This window comes from Pinus tabuliformis, chromosome 7, assembly GCF_031772625.1.
Source record: "Pinus tabuliformis cultivar Carrire ecotype Pingquan chromosome 7, CPIR1, whole genome shotgun sequence".
Taxonomy (NCBI): Eukaryota; Viridiplantae; Streptophyta; class Pinopsida; order Pinales; family Pinaceae; genus Pinus; species Pinus tabuliformis.
In genome coordinates, this window is record NC_142293.1 from 1,452,381,392 (window position 1) to 1,452,404,133 (window position 22,742).

Consider the following 22,742-nt stretch of genomic DNA (forward strand, 5'->3'; position numbering starts at 1 on the left):
GGCCGAAGATGCGGCGAGATGTACAGAGATATGTGGCTAGATGTAATATGTGTCAACTGGCAAAGGGACACAGTCAAAATACGGGATTGTATACACCCCTACCTATTCTGGACAAACCATGGGACTCAGTCAGTTTAGACTTTGTCTTAGGCTTGCCAAGGACACAGAAGGGGTACGATTCAATCATGGTAGTAGTGGATCGCTTTACTAAGATGGCGCATTTTATTCCCTGTAAAAAGACCAGTGATGCCACGCATGTAGCCCACTTGTTCTTCACAAAAATTATCAGACTACATGGCTTGCGAAAGTCTATTATTTCAAATAGGGACGTGAAGTTAACGGGTCATTTTTGGCAGACTTTGTGGAAGAAGATAGATACTAAATTAAATTTCATCTCAGCTTATCATCCACAAACTGATGGGCAGACTGAGGTAGTGAACCGAAGTCTGGGGAATCTGTTACGTAGTCTGGTTGGTGAAAATTCACGACAGTGGGATTGTGTACTCGCACAAGCAGAGTTCGCTTATAACGATTCACCCAACAGGAGTACGGGCAGAAGTCCTTTCCAGATCCTATATGGAATGCACCCCCATGGTGTGCATGAGTTGCGGGATTTGGGTCGGTTGGAATGAAGGAGTGTTGATGGTGAAGATTTCGCAAAGGTGATCAACGAACTTCATGAACAGGTGAAAACCAAATTGCAGGACAACAACCAAAGATATAAACAGAAGGCAGACTTAAAACGACGGGAAGTGCAATTCAATGTAGGAGACCTGGTATTGGCACATCTACGGAAAGAGAGGTTTCCTAAAGGGGAATATAACAAGCTCAAACTGAAAAAAATAGGGCCTTGCCGGATACTGCGAAAGTTCTCTGCCAACGCATATGAACTGCAACTACCCCCGAGTATCAGGATCTCGCCCATTTTCAATGTGGCAGACCTGTACCCTTACATTACTGCTAATGTGGAGGACAGTTCAACAGAATACACATGGGACACCCAGGGAGAAGGAGAGACAGAGACATGGGTCAGACAGATGCCCCCAGCCAAGCCTCTAGAGATCGAACAAATATTGGATACTCAGGTAGCTAGGCAAACACAACGGAAGGAGTACTTACAGTACCTGGTTGGATGCCGGACAGATTCAAAGCGCTGAGTATTCGATTGAAGAGCTCATGGACAGGAGCCATGAGATTCATTCACCCCGGGAGCCTGATGCAGGAGCATCCAATTAGGGAGGCGACAACTGGACAAGCTGTTAAAATTAAATTCACTTTTAGTTTAATTTTATTTTATGTTTAAAAGAAGGTTGTCACAGCCAATGTTTTCCTTTAATTTGAACAGTAGTTAGATTAGAAATTAGTTTTAAATAAGTTAGGAAACAAACTACCAAAAACTGGAATGTAACTACATTGTAACTGTAGGTAGTTCCTCAACAGAATGAGGCTACCAGCAACTTAAATAGGAAACCCAAAGACAAAGGTGGGGTTGCTGCCATCCAGAAGAAAAGAGACTAGAGAGCGTAGCTCTGAAATATATTTTTAAAAAGTAAATTGAAGCTTACAGGTATCCATTATTGTTTTCCATAAATGACAAGAATTATGTACTGTGCATAGAAATTAATGACAGAATTGAATGACTGTTAATCAAATTGCGCATCAAACTGAAGGAGCCAAACACAGCAGAAGAAACCATCTAGGTATTTCACAAAAGCATGCTATTGATTTAACAGTGAAAATTTACAATATATATATGTGTGTGTGTGTGTGTGTGTAAACATTTGTCAAAGTCCACGATAGCACAAAAAGATAGCATTCTGTAACCCCACGCAGGTCCGAGGCACAAAGCCTTCAAAAGCCATCCATAACAGTCCTCATACAATCGACACAGGCCAAGGAGGGTTCCACACAACCCAGAACAAACCAAACTGAGCAGAGACCGAAGCATTACCAACAGCCAGAGACGGGATACATAAACTTTTTCCAAAATTCATAAACAAAAGTTACAGCAGAGGACACGGGCATAGGAGGCCACCTATCGACAGACCAACTAAGACCGAGAACAGACAAAGGCATAGCCTAACTGCTATCAACAAAATATATATATGACCACATAGCGTAAACAGGAAGGACCCTACCCGGTTTGCGTAAAGCCGGACGAGAAGGGCGAAGACCCCAACATTTTCCCCAAAGACCAAACCCTTGCAACCATTGTGACGAGGGCTGAGTACCTGCACAAACAAACAGAGAATTAGTGAGGCAGCATAACCATAAACCCATGATAAAGAACAGAGAGAGGGTAGGATGAATACCCACAATGGATACCTGAAGAGGAGGCCGGGCTCCATAGCCGAGCCACAAAACTGAGACCAACAGAGCATAGCCAACGACACCAGAGCCAAGGAAAGCCGAGACACAACAGAGCGCAACCAACAGCCAGAGGGCCAGCAAATACCGAGACCCAACAGAGCATAAACCACGGCCACAGAGCCACAAGACCACCGTCTGCTCACCAGGAGCAAAGCTGTCAGCGAAAGTAAAAGGAAACGGAGAATTGAAACCAGAGTAGAGGAATTACCTCGAGTAGAAGCCGTCAAGCCATCGCTGGGAGAGTCGGGCAGAGGGCCTGGTAAAACAATGCAACCACTGAAACAGTTAAAAACAGTGCCGTCAACCTGGTAAAATCAAATATCCGTGAACAAATACAGAGAAGCCAAGGTGTACCTAGGGTGACCACAGAGCCCAAAACCTCCTCGAAAAACCATGCAAGAAGTAACCACCAGGTCCAACGAAACACCATCACACAGTTAACAAAACGACAGAGGACCAAAGCCAAAGAAGGACCCAGAAGACAGCGGGAGGCAGAGCGCCATCCTTTCCTTGCAGAACGAACCAGGTAAGAACGCAGGGGAGCAGAACCAAAACCGACGGAAACATAACCAACTCAACCACAACAGACCGCGCCATAGAGCCGTGTCACACAGACCGAGACCACCTCAGGATGGAGGAGAATTAATTGCCCATTAAAACCTTACCTAAAACCCCAAGCAAATACGAGCGCGGGAAAAGTTGAACGCAGGCCAACCGCCACGTAGGCTTGCCACCTCAGTGTCTCGGGGATTGTCACCAACTGGTTACTGCGGGCATGATTTTTCAATGTTTGTGATTTCATGTTTGACATTCTATATATAGTATTGTATAGACAAAGAAGAAATACACAACACTTAAGTAAATTATTGCACAAAGTGTTTTCGTCTTAGGCAGGATAGATGTGTCAGAAAAAGTCAGAAAAAACATTGGATTTCATAGACAACGTAATAAAAGATCACCTTGTAAGGGTGTTTTTTGTTTTGTTTGAATTCGCTGGGTTCCTCTTTTACAAGCTTCAAACATTTCTTCTTTGCCATTGTACAACCTTCCAAGCCTTTGCGAATTTTTTCCACCTTTGCAAGGGTGCTATGTTGTTTAGACAAAGCAAGCTTCTCTGCTCCATTCGTTTTCAGAACCTCTCGCACAACATTATTGTCTAATTTGGCTTCGGGAATGCCACGGGTACTTTTTCATATGGACTTCATCATTTTGTGAAGTTACATCAAAAATCCAGGGCATCCATAGCATTGTGTCGACTGTTCGTTTTTTTTGTTAAGGACTGTTGTAGCAAAGCTCTTTGAGCGACAACCTTTTTGTAATGGGCACCCATGTATGCCACCTTGTTTCCAACCCCCAACACCCAAGTATGCCTCCTTGTTCCCAACCTCAGATTATCTAGATTGCTACCTTGTTCCCAACCCCTGAGCTTATCTTGATTGTTGATTAGACTTGCTAATCACGCGGAGTAGCCAAATATTTGGCAATCTGAAGAACATGAACTGACCACCCATGTCTTTCCTTAACCGCCCATGTCCTTAACAGCCCATATCAAGTCTAAATATTTGGCAATCCCCCAGAGTAGCCAAATATTTGGCAATCTGACCAACATGAATTGACCCCCCATGTCTTTCCTTAACCGCCTATGTCTTTCCACGTAGCCAAATTCAAGACCTCTAGCTTTGCTGCTCTTGAAAGCGAATTGATAACACATTTTGAATCCCCCAAGATCATGAGATTTCTAATGTTTCACTTTGCAACGGTCATAAGGGTCCAAGCACCAATGAGCTCTCCTTTGGTATTATGCCACGACCAATACCAATTTTATACTGAAAAGATCTGGAATCTGGAATCACACAGTTTTATCAATCCCCCTCCTCCCCGCTTATTTTCTTTGGCAGCGCGATTGAAAAATCCAATCGGAATATTTTATGGAATCTCAAGAAAATAATGACTTCTATACTTCTTGTTAGGGAATTCATAAATAGATTCTCTTAAATGAGCAACTATCTTGGAAGAAAGAGTATGAAAGCTAGGTCTATCATCTAAAAAGATGATTCCATTTCTCTATTTACTTGTCTTTACTAATATTATTCATGTCTTTTATATGTCTAATTAATATAAAAACATGACAATAAGTACTATGAATCAAAATGGATTGAATGCAAATATAATTCTTTAGGAATCAAAATGGATTGAATGCAAATATAATTTTTTATTATTAAAATTTTGATGTTAAATAAATAGTCTTCATTAATTTTCATTGACAAAAAGATAATATTATTTGTATTCATAATATAACTCAACTTCTATTTAAATCAATTTATTATATGTTCCTGCTCATGGTTGTGCTAATACTTAAAGAGACATCCTCATACTGAAATAATTACGCTTGGTGTAACTGGAAGACTTTTTAAACTGTTCAATAAAACAAACAAAATATAATATGCTAAGGAAGTATATGCTTCAAGCGTGGGCCTGATCCTTTAAGCATCTCCTCCGCTCATCAATGTTCAATTTGTGAAAAAAATTGAAAATTAAAAAGAGAATATAAACTAAATTTTTGATAAAAGTCCATTTACCTCATTATTTTTAACTTTGAATTATTAAAATATGGGGCAGAATAATCGTTGGAGCCTGGAGGTCATGAGGCCAAGCCTTAGTTATTTTCTGCCCATATCTATCACGTCGCCGGTTTGAAGGACATCAAATGTGCGACGCAGCAGTGGCGTGAAAGGCACGTCTGCAAGTTTTCGTAGTGTTATGTTTGTCACTGATAAGACCGATGAAACCCTACCCTGACGTTTATCGGCCCTACCCTAATATCTATCTGCACAGAATATCCTGACCAGAATAATGGATGGAGGCCACGAGACCGACATCCATCAGACTGAAAGAAGACCGTATCCATCACATCGCTGGTTTGAAGGACATCGACTGTGCGACGCAGCAGTGGCGTGAATGGCACGCCTGTCACATTAGGTATGTGACTGATACGACCGGTGACACCCTACCCTCTATATATCTATGTCTAAAACTGCCTTTTAATTTCATTCCTATTTTATCATTTGAGTCCGGAGTCCGGTTATCAGTGTTTCACATAGTAAAAAAATTTCACCGTTCCATTTCTGAAATCCATGGGGCCATGGTGGTTTGTACCAGGGATTTCTGGTATTCAGGTAAAGACACCTCGAGTGTTTTCTCTTAGAACAATTATCTGTTCCCTTGGCATTTTGTCCAATACATTTTTATTATCGCTGTACAGTTAGTGGAGGAGAAAATATTGGAAACGGTACATTACAGAGCTTTGAATGGAATGGGTAGAATTGAAAAGAGAAAAAACAACGGTATGTGTTTAGCTACCCATGTTTACATTTTTTTTATTTGTATTAAGAAAAGAAGTCACTGAATGTTGGGAAAGAAACACAAGGTGTATACTGCTCTGCACATGTTTAATTTTCATGTAAATATTTTGTGAGAAGACAATGAATGGTCATTTTAATTTTAGTGGTTGCTGAGTTTGAAGTTTGAAAAGGAGTGGTTGACTGAACCGTTTGAAAAGTAGTGGTTGACTGAACCTTTTGTCGAGACCACATGGTCTTGTGAAACCTATGAATAACCATTATTTCTGCAAACTATGTAATGATATTGCATATAACTCACCCATTGTGTGAGCAGTTGCCTTGCCTTAGAAGGAAAAGGAGGCCGCGATTGGCTGTAGCCATATTCACCACTATTTTTGTTGTTCCGATCCCAGATCTAGTTTATGTTCTAATTATAGTTACCGAATTCGAAATCCATTTGATACTAAAAAAATTAGTCTCTGCCAAAAATTAGAGAATACACATCTTACAAATACTTAATATATTTTAAAAAATTTATATATGAAATTTAATATTGTAAATTTACTTATTATACGATTCACAAATTATCAGAGAATACACATCTTACAAATACTTAATATATTTTTAAAAATTTATATATGAAATTTAATATTGTAAATTTACTTATTATACCATTCACAAATTATTATAAATATAGTTACAAGGTGTTATTTTCTAATTTGTTTTCAATATAGAAATAACATATAAATTTACGTACTATTTATTTGCCTCAACTGTTTACAATTTTATAACTATTTTTCAATACAAAAATAACATATAAATTTACTTATTTGTAAATACTATTTGCCATTTTACTAATTTTTTTCAATACAAAAGTTACCGTTTTTAATATTATTCCATTCACAAATACAAACCTATAATCTTTGCAACTGCATTAAAAAAGTATATAAACAAAAGTTATAGTTTTTAAGTGTCACTCTGTGTTGTACATCTTAAGCATAAGCTCCCAGAAAGGGGTAGTTCCAGAATAAGCCAGCTAATAATGATACTGTAGAGTGTTTTGGAAAGTATAAGCCTTTAGTGATGAAAACTAGCATAGTCAATAGAATGTTCCAGATTTGGTTACTTTGGAACCTGAAAACTAGCATAGTCAATAGAATGTTCCAGATTTGGTTACTTTGGAACCTTTCCTTGCTTTGCTAGGAATAAACCAGGCTCTGGATAATAATGTTGTCGTGTACTTGGAACACAGTTGATAGAAGAACATTTTAGAATTTTTTGTCTAAACGATTGATCGATTAAAGGCAAAGTTAGTTTCTCATTTTATGTCCATAGCTTTAGTGGGTCGCTCACTTCGGTTAACAGCTCTCGGTCAAAGGTTCCTTATAAAATTAAAGTTAGAATTTGCATAAATGTGAGTGAGCGGATAGCGGTCAAACGCCTAGCAACCTTCGCAATAGCGTATAGTTATATTTAGCTCACTGGATTCATTGTAACGAAGACTTGCAACCTTCGCAATAGCGTATAGTTATATTTAGCTCACTGGATTCATTGTAACGAAGACTGTATGGTTGAATTACTCGTGAAAGCATAAAGCATCGGCCAATTCTAAAGAAATTGGCAAAGTGGATTTCCAAAAAACCTGGTAAACAACCAACCGGGCAACTGCGTTTTCCAACACCAAACATTAGGGTGAACTCTATATGTTAGTTATATATCAAACAAAAATTGAAGTGTCTCTTTCGTTTTCAGATCAGATGGAATTTGTCTTGTCCACGTACAAGCAATTGAAATAGAGATCAAAATATGTAAGAATTGTTACCTTACAAAATCCTAGAAATAAGCGCTGGAATTTTTGTTATTTGAGTGGTAAAGATTTGTAAATTGTTTACCTAATATAATGTCAATGAACAAACTGTTGGAGGATTATTTTGCTCCAAAATTCAATCCTTTCAATTCATTTGGTGAACCAAGCTACTAGGCAGAGGACCCATGAATTGATTTTAGCCTTCCGTCCATTAGAGCAACTTGAGGAAACAACCCGATCTCCAAGAGCAACTTGAGGAAACAACCCGATCTCCAAGTGCTGGAGCTCGTTTGTTAGAATAGCGATTTTCCTTCCCATCTCAACAGTGGCCGCAATCCCAGGTAGCTCATTCTACATTTTCACCTTTATACAACTCATTTTGATTCTGTCCGAGATATAATCATCGGTATGCTTGCCTGGGCTACTACGCTAGGGATACTTCAGATCAAGAAGGAAGTATGCATTAGGACCATGGTTTGTAGGGCGCCGAGATCACCATGGCAGCTAGTTATTGTGGCCATGGTTATTGGATGAAATTTTCTTCATAAAAATACGTATGAGCTTTATTGGTGGCAGTAATAGGTTTTGTTTTTCAGAGTTACCAGTCACGTGGTCGTGGATAACTATTCTGGTCGTGGATAAAGGGAAGCCGAAAATTTATATCCATTTCCATAGATTAAGTTTTCTTTTTTAAAGTTCAAAGGAAAAATATAACGAGAATATTATTTTATTTTATATCACCGTTTTCTGTAATGATGTTTCATTGTTTTCTTTCCCATGGATATTATTTTGTAAACAAATATTAATTTTATTTTTTTGATTAATTATAATGTTATTTTAATAATAAAATTCTGATATAGAAGGTTAAATACGTTAAAGTTTTGATCTTTTAAGATCGGTCATTCCTCTCATGTATTTATATATATTTTTTAATTTAAAATTAGGTTTTTAATTTTTTAATTAAAAAAATTATTTAGGAAAAATATTATTTTGATTTATTTAATATTTAACAAATAAATATAAAAAATAATTAATTTATTTTTAATATATTTTTTTTATGATTAAAAAGTTTTGGAAATAATCATAAAAATGTATTTTTTATTTTCATTTCTTTGGAAGTTAGTTCATTAGCGTTTTTGGAAGTTAATTAAAATTTAATGATTTAGAAATAAAGACCTGTTTTATAAGAAAATTGGGTGCTTAGCTAAGCTACTAACTTAAAAAATTAAATTATTGACCATTGAAGTTATTTAAGAAATTAGTATTTTAAACATTTTCTAAAATTTTATTAATTGCAAATAGATAAGTAATGAATGAATTTTTTATTGAAATGATAGAAATATGGAAAGTTTCTTGCACAAAAAATGGTGGGCAACTATCCACATGGCATTCTCTCTTGCAATGTTATAATAAATTTCATAAAATTTGTTTAAACAATTTCAAAACTAATTGAAATTCAAATTTCTTTAACCAAAATAAAAAACAATATATACTATGCCTCTACTGGTACAAGAATATGACTATGACCTTAATTTTCAACATGTGCATTAAATTTAAGGTAAAGTGCATTTATTAATAAACTAAAAAGTCTTAGGTTTATGGTCTTTGTTCATCATTCTAAACTATTTGGAGGAAATAAATTAAAAGAGGACACCACCTATAGTAAACTATATTCATCCCTACATTATTCATTTGAGTGTTTTCTTTAAATGACTTCACTTATTTGAGTGTTATATATATATATATATATATATATATATATATATATATATATATATATATGTGGAGCAAATAAATAAAAATAAGTGACCCCCTAGATTTAATTATTTGCACCTCTACATTATTCATGTGAGTGTTTTGTTTGTAAGGATGTACTACTTATATATATATAGAGAGAGAGAGAGAGAAAGAGGAGAATCATCAAAGGTTGTTATCTTTGAATAAAGGATTACTAGTAATTTCTATTTAAGGGGATAGGCTTTCACTCTTGCCATATGCCTTTAGGTTTTGGGCCATTAATCTATTTCCTTACATTAAAAGAAGATGAATTATTAGCTAATCATAAGTAGTTTTAGGTCTTACTAAAGGACCATTTGGGAAATTTCATCCCTTATAGTATCCCCAAAATAGCTAGTATCCCTTGTGCTCCATCACTGATAATGCTAAATAGAGCTCATGTGGTATGAAGTATCCACCTCAACCTAGCTCCATATATGAAGCTAGGATACTATACTCAATTGTAGTTTTAAAATGTGAAGCATTATCATAATTATTTAAAAAAAAAATGTGGAGCAATAAGGAGATTAAGAATAAAATAGAGTTGAATTACTAAAAAGAAATCATAAACTTCAAGTTATAGGGTTCAAACTATCTTCTTATCGTTGAAAGTTAGAAAAAAATACTTCAGTTTATAAGAAATTAGGTATTGGAAAAGGCATAATACAACTTTACACAAACAACTCAAATTAGTGAGATAAATAATGTAGAGGATGAAAAAACTCTCTTCTCTCTTCAAGGGTTGAAAGGGTTGGATGAGTTCATGCAAGAAAAAAAAGAATGGATGAACAATTGGAGTTATCTTCTAAAAAACAAAGAAATGTGGACCACGCGCCTGAGATAATGCAAGATTCTATTATACCCAATATTGTTATGGAAATTTCATGCTATGCATTGTTTTACGTTAAATGCGATATATTATCATGTTCAATACATTTGCATAACTATATGAACTTTTTTTATTGTTACAGCTGAGGGACCCACATCTCACAACATTTCAAATTGTCGAATTCGTTTATTTGATGAACATGCTATTGAAAAAAGATCTAGCATTGGAAACACTACTTCAGCCATTAACATCCCAATATCCTCCCCAAAGGTGCTTACCCCTATTGTACAACCAATTAGGATGTATCATCGCCCACACCCACCACCTTTTTCCTTCATAAATTCTTCCATGCCTATAACCACCTTTGTAATACCTTCCCAATGCTCACCCATACCCTTTAGTCATCCACCATTCTTATTTTTTAAATCATCCACTCTTAACATTCCAATTTCCCCCCTTAGGTTAACCCCCCGGCCTACAGTGATTCCCACTATCGTACAATTGGTGGGGGTGTATCGTCGCCCACACCCACTACCTTTTCCCTATTTCACTTCCACCATGCCTATATCTATCACCAAGTGCTCCACCATCTACCCAGGAAGGGTTGTCTTCTCCATTGCTTCAGATCCTCATGGTGAGAATGAGTATTTGATCAAAATATCATCATGAATTAATGAAATTGATTCTATGCCTTTCAATTTTTACAATTAATTGATTATTGTAATTTTTGCAGAGATATCAATTTGGAAATCCACCTGGGAGTGCCAAGAGGGACGAGGGTGAATTATAGACCCATATTTTAGATCGATCATGATGCTGTTTTTCCATTATGTCATTTATGGGCATGAGATTCCATTATCTATGTTGGAAATGTAATTTTTGCAGAGATATCAATTTGGAAATCCATCTGGGAGTGCCAAGAGGGACGAGGGTGACTTATAGACCCATACTTTAGATCGATCATGATGTTGTTTTTCCATTATGTCATTTATAGGCATGAGATTCCATTATCTATGTTGGAAATGAAGTTCTATTTTGTAAAAAAGAAAAATGTATAGTTGGACCAATTTTGAATAAAAATACATAAATTTAGACTTGTGTTTATGACAACATCTTCATTGAATTTTAAATCCTTATGTGAATGCAATGTTATATTCTATCAATGTTACATTACTTTTGATGAATGTAGTTGTAATGGATTTTGCTTTTATTATTTACAAATTATCAAGTTTGCAATTTAAGTTACTTTTATATTTATATCTTATTTGATGTTGCATGCCTCGACAAACATATCATTACCATGGATTGACCTCTTGTTTAATAAATTAAGAGAATACACGAAGTATAGGGCAAAAAACGTATATATAAAGGTTAGAGCTCTGCACAGCTTCCACATATGCGCATATCTTCCGTAAATGCACAATTTATTTATTTATTTATTTTTTTTTTTTTCTGTATATGCGTTTTTTTCGTATATGTGCATATATGAAAAATATACACATATATAAAAAATATGCACATATACAAAAGTTTCACATATAAAAAAGATATACACATATATGAAAGATTTGAACATATATAGAAAATGTGTATTTACGAAAGAAGCATAAATTTTATATACAGAAGTAGCACAACTTCATATATGTGCATATTTTGTATCGCATATCTTCCGTATGTGCACAACTTATATGTATGTGCATATTTTCCGTATATGTACATAAACAGAAGGTCCACATATATATGGAGGTTAAAGTTGAATATATAAGAAGGTTGAAGTTATTTTCAACTTTTGTATTTGCGCATATATGGAAGCTACGTATATACGAAAGTTGTGTATAAGATATGCACAACTTCCGTATATGCGTATATCCTCTATATATGTGAAACTTATGTATATGCACATATAATATACAAAAGCTAAGTATATAAAGAAGTTGTGCACAACTTGGACCATAATATGCATACAGAAGTTGTGCACATATGGAAAATAAGCATATAATTGGAGCTGTGTATATATGAAAGTTGCAGTTGTACATGTGTACGTGCATATACGAAAAATATGTGCATATACAAAAGCTTCACATATACGAAAGATATATGCATATACGGAAGTTGCGCATATATGGAAGATGTGCACATATACATAAGTTACGTGTATTTACAGAAGATTTGAACATATATAGAAGATGTGTATTTACGAAAGAAGCATAAATTTTATATACGGAGGTAGCACAACTTCTGTATATGTACATATTCCGTATCACATATCTTCCATATGTGCACAACTTATATGTATGTGCATATTTTCTGTGTGTACGTGCATATACGAAAAATATGTGCATATACAAAAGCTTCACATATACGAAAGATATATGCATATACGGAAGTTGCGCATATATGGAAGATGTGCACATATACATAAGTTACGTGTATTTACAGAAGATTTGAACATATATAGAAGATGTGTATTTACGAAAGAAGCATAAATTTTATATACGGAGGTAGCACAACTTCTGTATATGTACATATTCCGTATCACATATCTTCCGTATGTGCACAACTTATATGTATGTGCATATTTTCTGTGTATGCACATAAACAGAAATCCACATATATATGGAGGTTAAAGTTGAGTATATAAGAAAGTTGAAGTTATTCTCAACTTTTTGTATATGCTCAACTTCTCTACCTGCACATATCTTCTGTATATGCAGAACTTTTATATGTGTGCATATTCTCTCTATATGTGTATCTTACGTATATTCACATATCTTCCGTATATACACATATTCAGAAGATATGCACATATACTTGAAATGTATATATTAAAGCTACACATATACGGAAGATATGTGCATATATCATGTGCAACTTCCGTATATACGCATATCCTCCATATAGGCACATCTGACAGCCTCCATATGCGCATATCTTATGTGCCTATACGGAAGAAGTGCGTATACGGAAAACATGCACATATATGGAGGTTAGAGTTCTGCACAACTTCTGTATATGCGCATATCTTCCGTATATATGCTTTTTTTTGTTGTTGTTTGTTCCGTATATGTGTGTATCTTTTGTAAATGTGCATACTTTCTCTACAGTGCACAATTTCTGTATGTGTATACACAAAAGTTGTGCACATATGGAAAATACGCATATATATTGGGGTTCTGTATATATGAAGGTTGCAGTTGTACATGTGTATGTGCATATACGAAAAATATGCGCATATACAAAAACTTCACATATACGAAAGATATACTCATATACGGTAGTTGCGCATATATCAGAAGGTTCGCCAATATAGAGAGGAAGCAAGTGTTTCATCAAGAACTCCAACTTGTGGAATTCATAGGATAATGGTATGATGGCATAAGAGATGAAGCAAATCAAGGTGTTGAAACTCTTTTCAATCAAGGAAGCTGTTGAAATAATCATAGATAACCTAAAGGTAAAATAGGTATGTATGCTTGTATTCAATATTATAAAGTCATGTTGTATGGTTGTAGGTAACATGGATCACTACTCTATCTTGAGAAGCATGATCAAAGAAAAGGAATCTCCTCCCATGAAAGTCGATGCTATAAGGCATGTGTCACACTAGATGAAATCAACATAATATGTCCTCATATGGAATATGAGGTGGTTGACAACAACTAGAGGAACTCTGATTGGAAGTTCCTAGGAATGTCATGTGTGAAGAAAGAAATGAAGAGAGCATAGACTATGCAACCATGGAAGAAGGCAGTCAACACATTCCAAGAAGTGAAAGATTTGACTATGAAACATCCTTGAAAGATATGGATAATCTAATGGAAGTCTGCAAAAGATGGAGATCCTTGACAATATATATATATATATATATATATAAGAGATGTGTGAACATGTAAGAAGGATGTTAATGCCAAAAGGAAGATGTCATGATGAAACACCATCACAAAGGTGATTTTGATTTAAGTGTTCATTTCATATTTTTTAACAATATCTGGATGGTCTTATGTAGGTCTTCCAAGAATGCCATGTAGAAGGGTATAAGATCCTTCCAAATAAGATAGCATGAAGAAGGCAACTTGACTGATGGATCACTTTCTGATGAAAGGAATGATGACATGATTGACTCATGGATGAAAGTGATGCATGGTTTGTGACCTATGAAGATGTCCCAAAAGATGAAGACTACTTGACAAATAAATTCATGACATCAAAGGAAGGATCTCTTCAAGCGATTGGTTTTGTTTCCGTCTACACTTGAGCAGTTGTTGTAGGTCCCTAATTAAGAGGGATCATGGAAGAAAGTTTCTTAATTGGAAGAAACTTAGAAATTCCTAAGCCAAGAGGGAGCTTAGGTACATTCCTTCTATAGGAATGAGTACATTCCTTTATTGGAATAGATATGTCCTCCATAATTAATAGGGAGAGATAGACACATCATTATTGTCTTCACTGGGAAGAAAGAATGAAGGACTGGTAAATATCTGGCATCCGATCCTCTTTAAAGATGAGATAAGGCATCCAAGATAAGAGTAGTCGTAGAGGACCTGTATTCTTTGAGGATTGGGAATCTAAGATAAGAATAGTCCTAATGGAACACAGCCTAAGAACTCGGGTGGGGTATGTTTAGGGAGAGATAATGATGAGAGTGTCTATAAATCATTGGTCTCGCCAACATTGAGCTTAGATCCTGTGGAGAGATAGAGCTATTAGTCAAGGCTTTTCTATGTGACAGTGTTGGTTGATATGATGCTATAAAGATGGGATACCAATATGATTCTTCTTATGAGAAATTCTTCATTGAGAATGGCCAAGTACCATTATGAATACCTCCCTAGTTAAGAGGAAGTGTTGAAAAGTGTAACTAGGTTCGGTCTTCATAATGACATGTGTAATTATGTGTTTTGTGTAATTTATGTAAAGAAGAAAAATAAAATGATTGTATGCTTGACTCATGGGTTTCATGAGAAAGAAGTTTTCTTTTTAGATGGATCCCATTAAGAGCCTTTAGGATTTGTCATACGAGTCAAATAGAGTCAATTTCATGTATGAAGAACCATTCTTGGTCCTGTTACAAATGTATATGAGTCAATAGAATGGTCGAGTAGCCCTCCAAAGACAGGCACAAGTTCTCCTCTTCAATTCGACCTCTAGATAAAGTGAATAACTCATGTGGGCTTCACCTTATGGAGACACATATTCATATAAACATGTCGACTTATCTATATAGAAAAGCCACTATATATGTGTGTGAAGGGTCTTTGCATTTCCACACGAGACAAGTTCGAATATCAGTTCAGTGAAGAAGCTCAGATAAGCTACAGGATTGCAGAGGCAAGTTCGCTAAAGGAGCTTGGATAAAGATATAATATTGTAGAGGTAAGTTTGGTGTTATCTCACAGTCAAGGAGTTCGGGTATACCTCTGAGATTCAGATAACAATTATAATGACAACTTCGGTGTTACCACAATTCAGAGCTACCACAACAAGAAGAGTTTGAAGGTCTCATAATTCGGTATCATTACACTTTAATGCTACCACAATGAGAAGGGTTTGATGCCTCACAACTTAGGTGCCATTATATTGTAGTATTACGCAGTGAGGAAGTCTCTATACTACCATAGAGAAAAGGTCACGACGAGTAAAGAGATCTCAGTCTCGGTGTTAAGGAGGTCGAAGCAGAATGGAAGTCAAGAGGAAGAAAAGATAATAATATTGATAGTCAATAGAACTAGTGTCTTAGTCTTAGTCTCTAACTAACATCGATGTTTACCTTAATGGGGGTATAGGAGGTAGAGATTGATCTCTCTTTATCGAAAGGTTAACAACTGATGAAGAAGGGGAAGACGAGGAGAGAGGGGTTTGGTTCACTTAGACCAGGGGAGGGAACTGGTTAATGGAGGACGAGGAAGGATTCAATCCTTGGCTTGAAACATGAGACATCAAAGAGAATTGACTTCTAGGAGAGCTAACGGATGAGGAGGGTTGACAACTTCCATATATGCGCATATGCAGAATTTGTGCATAATTGGTATATGCACAACTTCTGTATATGTGCATATATTTTGTATATGCGGAACTTTTGTATATGTTCTTATATGGAAGTTGCACACGCGCAAAAGATCTCATATATTCATGAAGGGTGTTAGGTTTAAAAGTATTTAGGTGAGATTGTGTCATTCTAACTAAAACATTTGAAACTAAATTAATTGATTGATTCTAACAACATTCTCCATTCCTCTTCTCCAAATTTTGTTTTGGTTCTACTGTTTCATTGGTGGGTTCACATACCACTAATACACAATTGAATAGTTAAATTTCATATCAATACCAACAAATGAGTTAATTATATCACCGCAAATAATTATAATACCCATAAGATTAAGATTATAGTTATAATGTTTTGAAAATTGAATTGATTGATTCTAACAACATTCTCCATTCCTCTTCTCCAAATTTTGTTTTGGTTCTACTGTTTCATTGCTGGGTTCACATACCACTAATACACAATTGAATACTTAAATTTCATATCAATACCAACAAATGAGTTAATTACTTCACCGCAAATAATTATAATGCCCATAACATTAAGATTATAGTTATAATGTTTTGAAAATTGAATTTGATGTCATGGCACATTACCACTTGAAGAGAGTTTTTTCATCCTCTACATTATTTATCTCACCAATTTGAGTTGTTTGTGTAAAGTTGTATTATGCCTTTTCCAATACTTAATTCCTTATAAACCGAAGTAATTTGTTCTAACTTTCAACCATAAGAAGATAGTTTGAACCCTATAACTTGAAGTTGATGATTTCTTTTTAGTAATTCAAATCTATTTTATTCTTAATCTCCTTATTGCTCCACACATTTTTTTAAAACATAATTATGATAATGCTTCACATTTTAAAACTACAATTGAGTATAGTATCCTCGCTTCATATATGGAGCTAGGTTGAGGTGGATACTTCATACCACATGAGCTCTATTTAGCATTATCAGTGATGGAGCACAAGGGATACTAGCTATTTTGGGGATACTATAAGGAATGAAATTTCCCAAATGGTCCTTGAGTAAGACCTAAAACTACTTATGATTAGCTAATAACTCATCTTCTTTTAATGTAAGGAAATAGATTAATGGCCCAAAACCTAAAGGCATATGGCAAGAGTGAAAGCCTCTTCCCTTATGGACCACTAACCATTTATTTTACGTGACAATGTTTTAGGAAATTACTAGTCATCCTATATTCAAAGATAACAACCTTTGATGATTCTCCTCACTCTATATATATATAAAAGAAGTACATCCATACAAACAAAACACTCACATGAATAATGTAGAGGTGCAAATAATTAAATCTAGGGGGTGACTTATTTTTATTTATTTGCTCCAAATATATATATATATATATATATATATATCACTCAAATACGTGAAGTCATTTAAACAAAACACTCAAATGAATAATGTAGGGGTGAAAATAGTTTACTATAGGTGGTGTCCTCTTTTAATTTATTTCCTCCAAATCGTTTAGAATGATGAACAAAGACCATAAACCTAAGACTTTTTAGTTCATTAATAAATGCACTTTACCTTAAATTTAATGCACATGTTGAAAATTAAGGTCATAGTCATATTCTTATAGCAGTAGAGGCAGACTATATATTGTTTTTTATTTTGGTTAAAGAAATTTGAATTTCAATTAGTTTTGAAATTGTTTAAACAAATTTTATGAAATTTATTATAACATTGCAAGAGAGAATGCCATGTGGATAGTTGCCCACCATTTTTTATGCAATAAATTTTCCATATTTCTATAATTTGAATAAAAGGTTCATTCATTACTTATCTATTTGCAATTAATAAAATTTTAGAAAATGTTTAAAATACTAATTTCTTAAATAACTTCAATGGTCAATAATTTAATTTTTTAAGTTAGTAGCTTAGCTAAGCACCCAATTTTCTTATAAAACGGGTCTTTACTTCTAAATCATTAAATTTTAATTAACTTCCAAAAAAAACTAATGAACTAACTTCCAAAAAAATGAAAATGAAAAATACATTTTTATGATTATTTCCAAAACTTTTTAATCATAAAAAAATATATTAAAAATAAATTAATTATTTTTATATTTATTTGTTAAATATTAAATAAATAAAAATAATATTTTTTCTAAATATTTTTTTTTTTAATTAAAAAATGGAAAACCTAATTTTAAATTAAAAAAAATTATAAATACATGAGAGGAATGACCGATCTTAAAAGATCAAAACTTTAACGTATTTAACCTTCTATATCATAATTTTATTATTAAAATAACATTATAATCAATAAAAAAAATAATATTTGTTTACAAAATAATATCCATGGGAAAGAAAACAATGAAACATCATTACAGAAAACGGTGATGATAAAATAAAATAATATTCTTGTTATATTTTTCCTTTGAACTTAAAAAAAGAAAACTTAATCTATGGAAATGGATATAGATTTTCGGCTTAGCCTTAATTTATTTTTTTACCAAGAAAACTCAAAAGGTTAATCATGGTCGTATGGCTGATTACTTTGAAAAACCAGAATAGTTAACCACGACCACGTGACTGGTAACTCTGAAAAACAAAACCTATTACTGCCACAAATAAATTTTCAGCCAAATCACTGGGACCCCTGAAAAGCTCATATGTATTTTTATGAAGAAAATTTCATCCAATAACCATGGCCACAATAATTAGCTGCTATGGTGATCTCGGCCCCCTGCAAACCATGGTCCTAATGCATACTTCCTTCTTGATCTGAAGTATCCCTAGCGTAGTAGCCCAGGAAAGCATACCGATGATTATATCTCGGACAGAATCAGAATGAGTTGTATAAAGGTGAAAATGTAGAATGAGCTACCTGGGATTGCGGCCACTGTTGAGATGGGAAGGAAAATCGCTATTCTAACAAACGAGCTCTAGAACTGAGCGAAGATGAGCTTCCCGATGGTTGCCAAAGAGATTCTTTTGTTTTCCATGGACAATCCAATGGGTGTTCCCTGGAAGTTGCTGCCGTGAAGAGCCATGTCTCAATCCATTGACAGAATTGATCTCCCGCTCAATGGAGTGAGTAGCGGTGTGGATGACTTCGATCAGAGGGCCCAACCACTGCCGATACGTTCATGTTTGGAGCTGAGTTGAAATGAAGAATCCACCTCCGCCCTAGGCCCAACTTTCTGTTTCAAATTTCTAAAACAAAATAGCAAAATAGGGTAAGGCCGGTTGACAAATTCAAAATTCTAATTCGAATTTTAGAACGCCATTATACAAATCAAAATTTGGAAAATAATACGCATTAATTATGTGTTGAATTGACAGCGTGGGGTGGAGTATGCGACATGAGATGGTAAGTTATATACATGTCATTCCCTTTCATCTTTATCCGCCATCCAAGAGTACGACATGGAACCATGTATGCATACATCCACAGGGGGAGTTGCCCGTAAAAAACCTGTCAAAACTGGAAAAGGGAAAACCGGATTTCCATTTCGTAGAATGGTTACCATGTCATCCATCCAATACATGTATGCATATACATTCGCAGGCGGAGTTGCCTGTAAAACCCTCTCAGAATTGGAAAAGGGAAACCGGATTTCCATTTCGGTAGAATGGTTACCAGAAAGTGTTCGCTGAAAATTAAATAGATGTCAGAGTGTACGTGACCTGAGGTCTGTAGGGGGTGTATTAATGGATTTATAGAGTTGGAAATAGGCGTTGCCGTGTTTTATTGGGTCGTCAGTAATTTTGGTTGGTCATTGTTGTCCTCTAATTTGGATAATTTGGATTATAAACTCTGTTGGTCCTTGTATAGAAAGAAAAATGAGGGTATTTGAAATTTACATTAAAATATTAGAATGTGTATTCATAAGGAGTAATTAAAAAGGAAAAATATAGGAAAATATATGTTGTACGGTAAAAATGTAGTGTTTTCAGTTGTTAGTATCTATATAGGTATTTGAATAAGCCATATAAAACATATTTGATATCGTTTTTGTTTGTTTGTTTAAATCAAAACTTTATTTAGTGCTTTCATTTTTCCTTTGCCATCTTTATTATTGAAAACTGCCATTCTCATTAGTCCATTGCATTGATTTGTTTCAAAGCTATGACACAAGAATGACAACATTTGAGTGTAAATAAGGGGTCTATTATTACTAGCAAGCCACACATGATCAACCACATCATTGATATTTTCCCCTCTTCATTGACAACACTAGCATTGAGGTAATCATTCTCTTTAAAATATTTTGAGTTCTTATTACTATCTCGATTGAAATTGTTTTTAAATGGAGGATGCTTCAACCTATTGCGCTTTTAATAAAATAGAAAAATAAGGGATGGTCTTGTGTGGGTCTTTTATTTATTTTTTACTCTTTTCTCAAATAGAGCTTAACTAATATGGTTAGTTAGATAGGTGAAAAAATAAGGTCTTCCCATTGGGAATTTCTCACTCTCTCAAGAGTCGTGAGACATTAATCCCTCTTAGGATGACTTGACTAGATTTGTCTGTTGTTCCCTCACATTTATGCACTTGACGAAAACTCCTATTGGTTGTGCCTTCTTTGACCTTTGTCATTTCACTATAAGACTTATTTGACCTAAGAAACTAATGGTTGGGCTAAATCTCGATCCTCCCATTCATTGTATAAAGCAGTTGAACGTTAATTGGATGGTTGAGAAGCAAATATATGTTGGTTGATTTGGGGGTCAATCTCATTCATTCACTCAACTAGGTGGATGGGTTCATTTATAAGTTGTTGAAGTGATGGAATGAGAATCACCTAAGAAGAGAAAGAAAGATCAATCCCAATGCTTTGTCCCCCTATCAACCCTTAGTTTGAGTGACATTTTCAATAGAAAATTGCCTTACATATAGAGAAGAAATTTAACCTATCTACTCGTGAATATGATACTATTTTTGATTTCACTTTTTTGAAATTTATTCAGTAGCTTGGGTGATATCATAACGCAATTCTATAGCTGATATTTGTAAATGGATCTCTACCTTATTTTCCATTGAAAATAAAGAGTGACGAGATTAGTTGTTCAAGCCTTCATCATAGATGATGTTATTGCTGAAATTGAAGCGTTAAGGTGAAGTGTTTATTCTTTTTATAAGAGACAAAAAATATTGTTAATGTATATTCTCTTTAAAAATTATGTTATTTCAGGTCTTCAATAAAGAAAGGTGATGTAGTTGCAAGTCAAAATCAGGGAAAGATAAACTACAATTTGAAAGCGTTCGACAAGTTTGTGCAAAAAAAAAGGCATGTATGAACAATTGGAGATATCTTCTCAAAAACAAAGAAATGTGGACCACATCCCTGAGTTAATGTGACATTCTATTATACACAAAATTGGTATGGAAATTTGATATTATGCATTATTTTATGTGAAATACGATATATTATCATTTTCAGTGCATTTGTTTCAATATATAAACTTTTTTATTATTACAATCAAGGGACCCACATATCACAATGTTCCAACTTGTCGACTTGGATTATTTGGTGGGCATATTGCTGAAAAAAATATAAGATTGGGAACATTGCTCTAGGCATTAGCATCCCAATTTCCTCTCTGAGGGTGCTTCCCCCTATTGTAGAACTGATGGGGATGTATCATTCCCCACACCCACCACCTTTTTCTTTCATAAATTCTTTGATGACTATAACCACCTCCCCAAAACCTTCTCAATGCCCACCCTTACCCTTCAGTCATCTCACCCTTCTCATTGTTTCAATTATCCATCCTGAACATTCCAATTTCCCCCTTAGGGTGATTCCCACTATCGTACAACTGATGCAGGTGGATCACCGCCCACACCCACTACCTTATTTATATTTCACCTATGCCATGCCTTTATCCATCACCCCTGAACCACACCTATATCCAACACTAAATGCTCCACCATCTACCTAAGAAGGGCAACCTTCTCCATCGCCTTGGATCTTCACGGTGAGAATGAATAGTTGATCAAAATCTTATCATGAATTAATAGAATTGATTCTATGCATTTTAGTTTTTATAACTAATTGATTATTGTAATTTTCACAGCAATTTCAATTTGGAAATGCACGTGGGAGTGCCAAGAGTGGTGACGGTGACTTATAGACCGATTTTCTAGATTAGTCATGATGCCAATTTGCCATTATGTCATCTATGGGCATGAACTTCCATTATCTATGTTGGGAATGAAGTTCCATTTTTTTAAAAAGAAAAATGTATAATTGAACCGATTTTGAATACAAATATATGAATATGGACTTGTGTATATGACAATGTCATCATTGAATTTTAAATTCAAGATGTGGATTTGATGTTATATTCTATCAATGTTACATTACTTTTGATAAATGTAGTTAGAATGGAATTTTTTTATTTATGTACAAATTATCAAATTTGCAAGTTAAGCTACTTATATATTTATATCTTACTCGATGTTACATGTATGGGCTAACATCTCATTACCATGGAACTTTTCTTAATTGTAATAATATATGTATCATGTACATGAAGAGAGAGCGCACACACACACACATGGATTTAGATTTATTTTAATTTTAAATTTATGAAAAAGAAGACT

General features: G+C 34.6%; 1 protein-coding gene across 4 annotated transcripts; it reads left to right on the forward strand.

The window, feature by feature from the left end:
* Window positions 1-5,419: 5,419 nt before the first annotated feature.
* Window positions 5,420-22,431, forward strand: LOC149253179 (uncharacterized). Of its 4 annotated transcripts, XM_089456767.1 has the most exons (4): window positions 5,420-5,546; window positions 5,633-5,714; window positions 10,266-10,757; window positions 10,857-11,208. In XM_089456767.1, exons 1-4 carry the CDS (start codon window positions 5,505-5,507, stop codon window positions 10,904-10,906), a joined length of 666 nt encoding a protein of 221 aa, XP_089312893.1. In that variant the 5' UTR covers window positions 5,420-5,504; the 3' UTR covers window positions 10,907-11,208. The 4 variants fall into 4 exon arrangements, with proteins under 4 accessions (XP_089312893.1, XP_089312896.1, XP_089312894.1 ...); XM_089456770.1 differs by lacking the exons at window positions 10,266-10,757; window positions 10,857-11,208 and adding an exon at window positions 22,214-22,431; XM_089456768.1 differs by lacking the exon at window positions 10,266-10,757.
* Window positions 22,432-22,742: the final 311 nt, after the last annotated feature.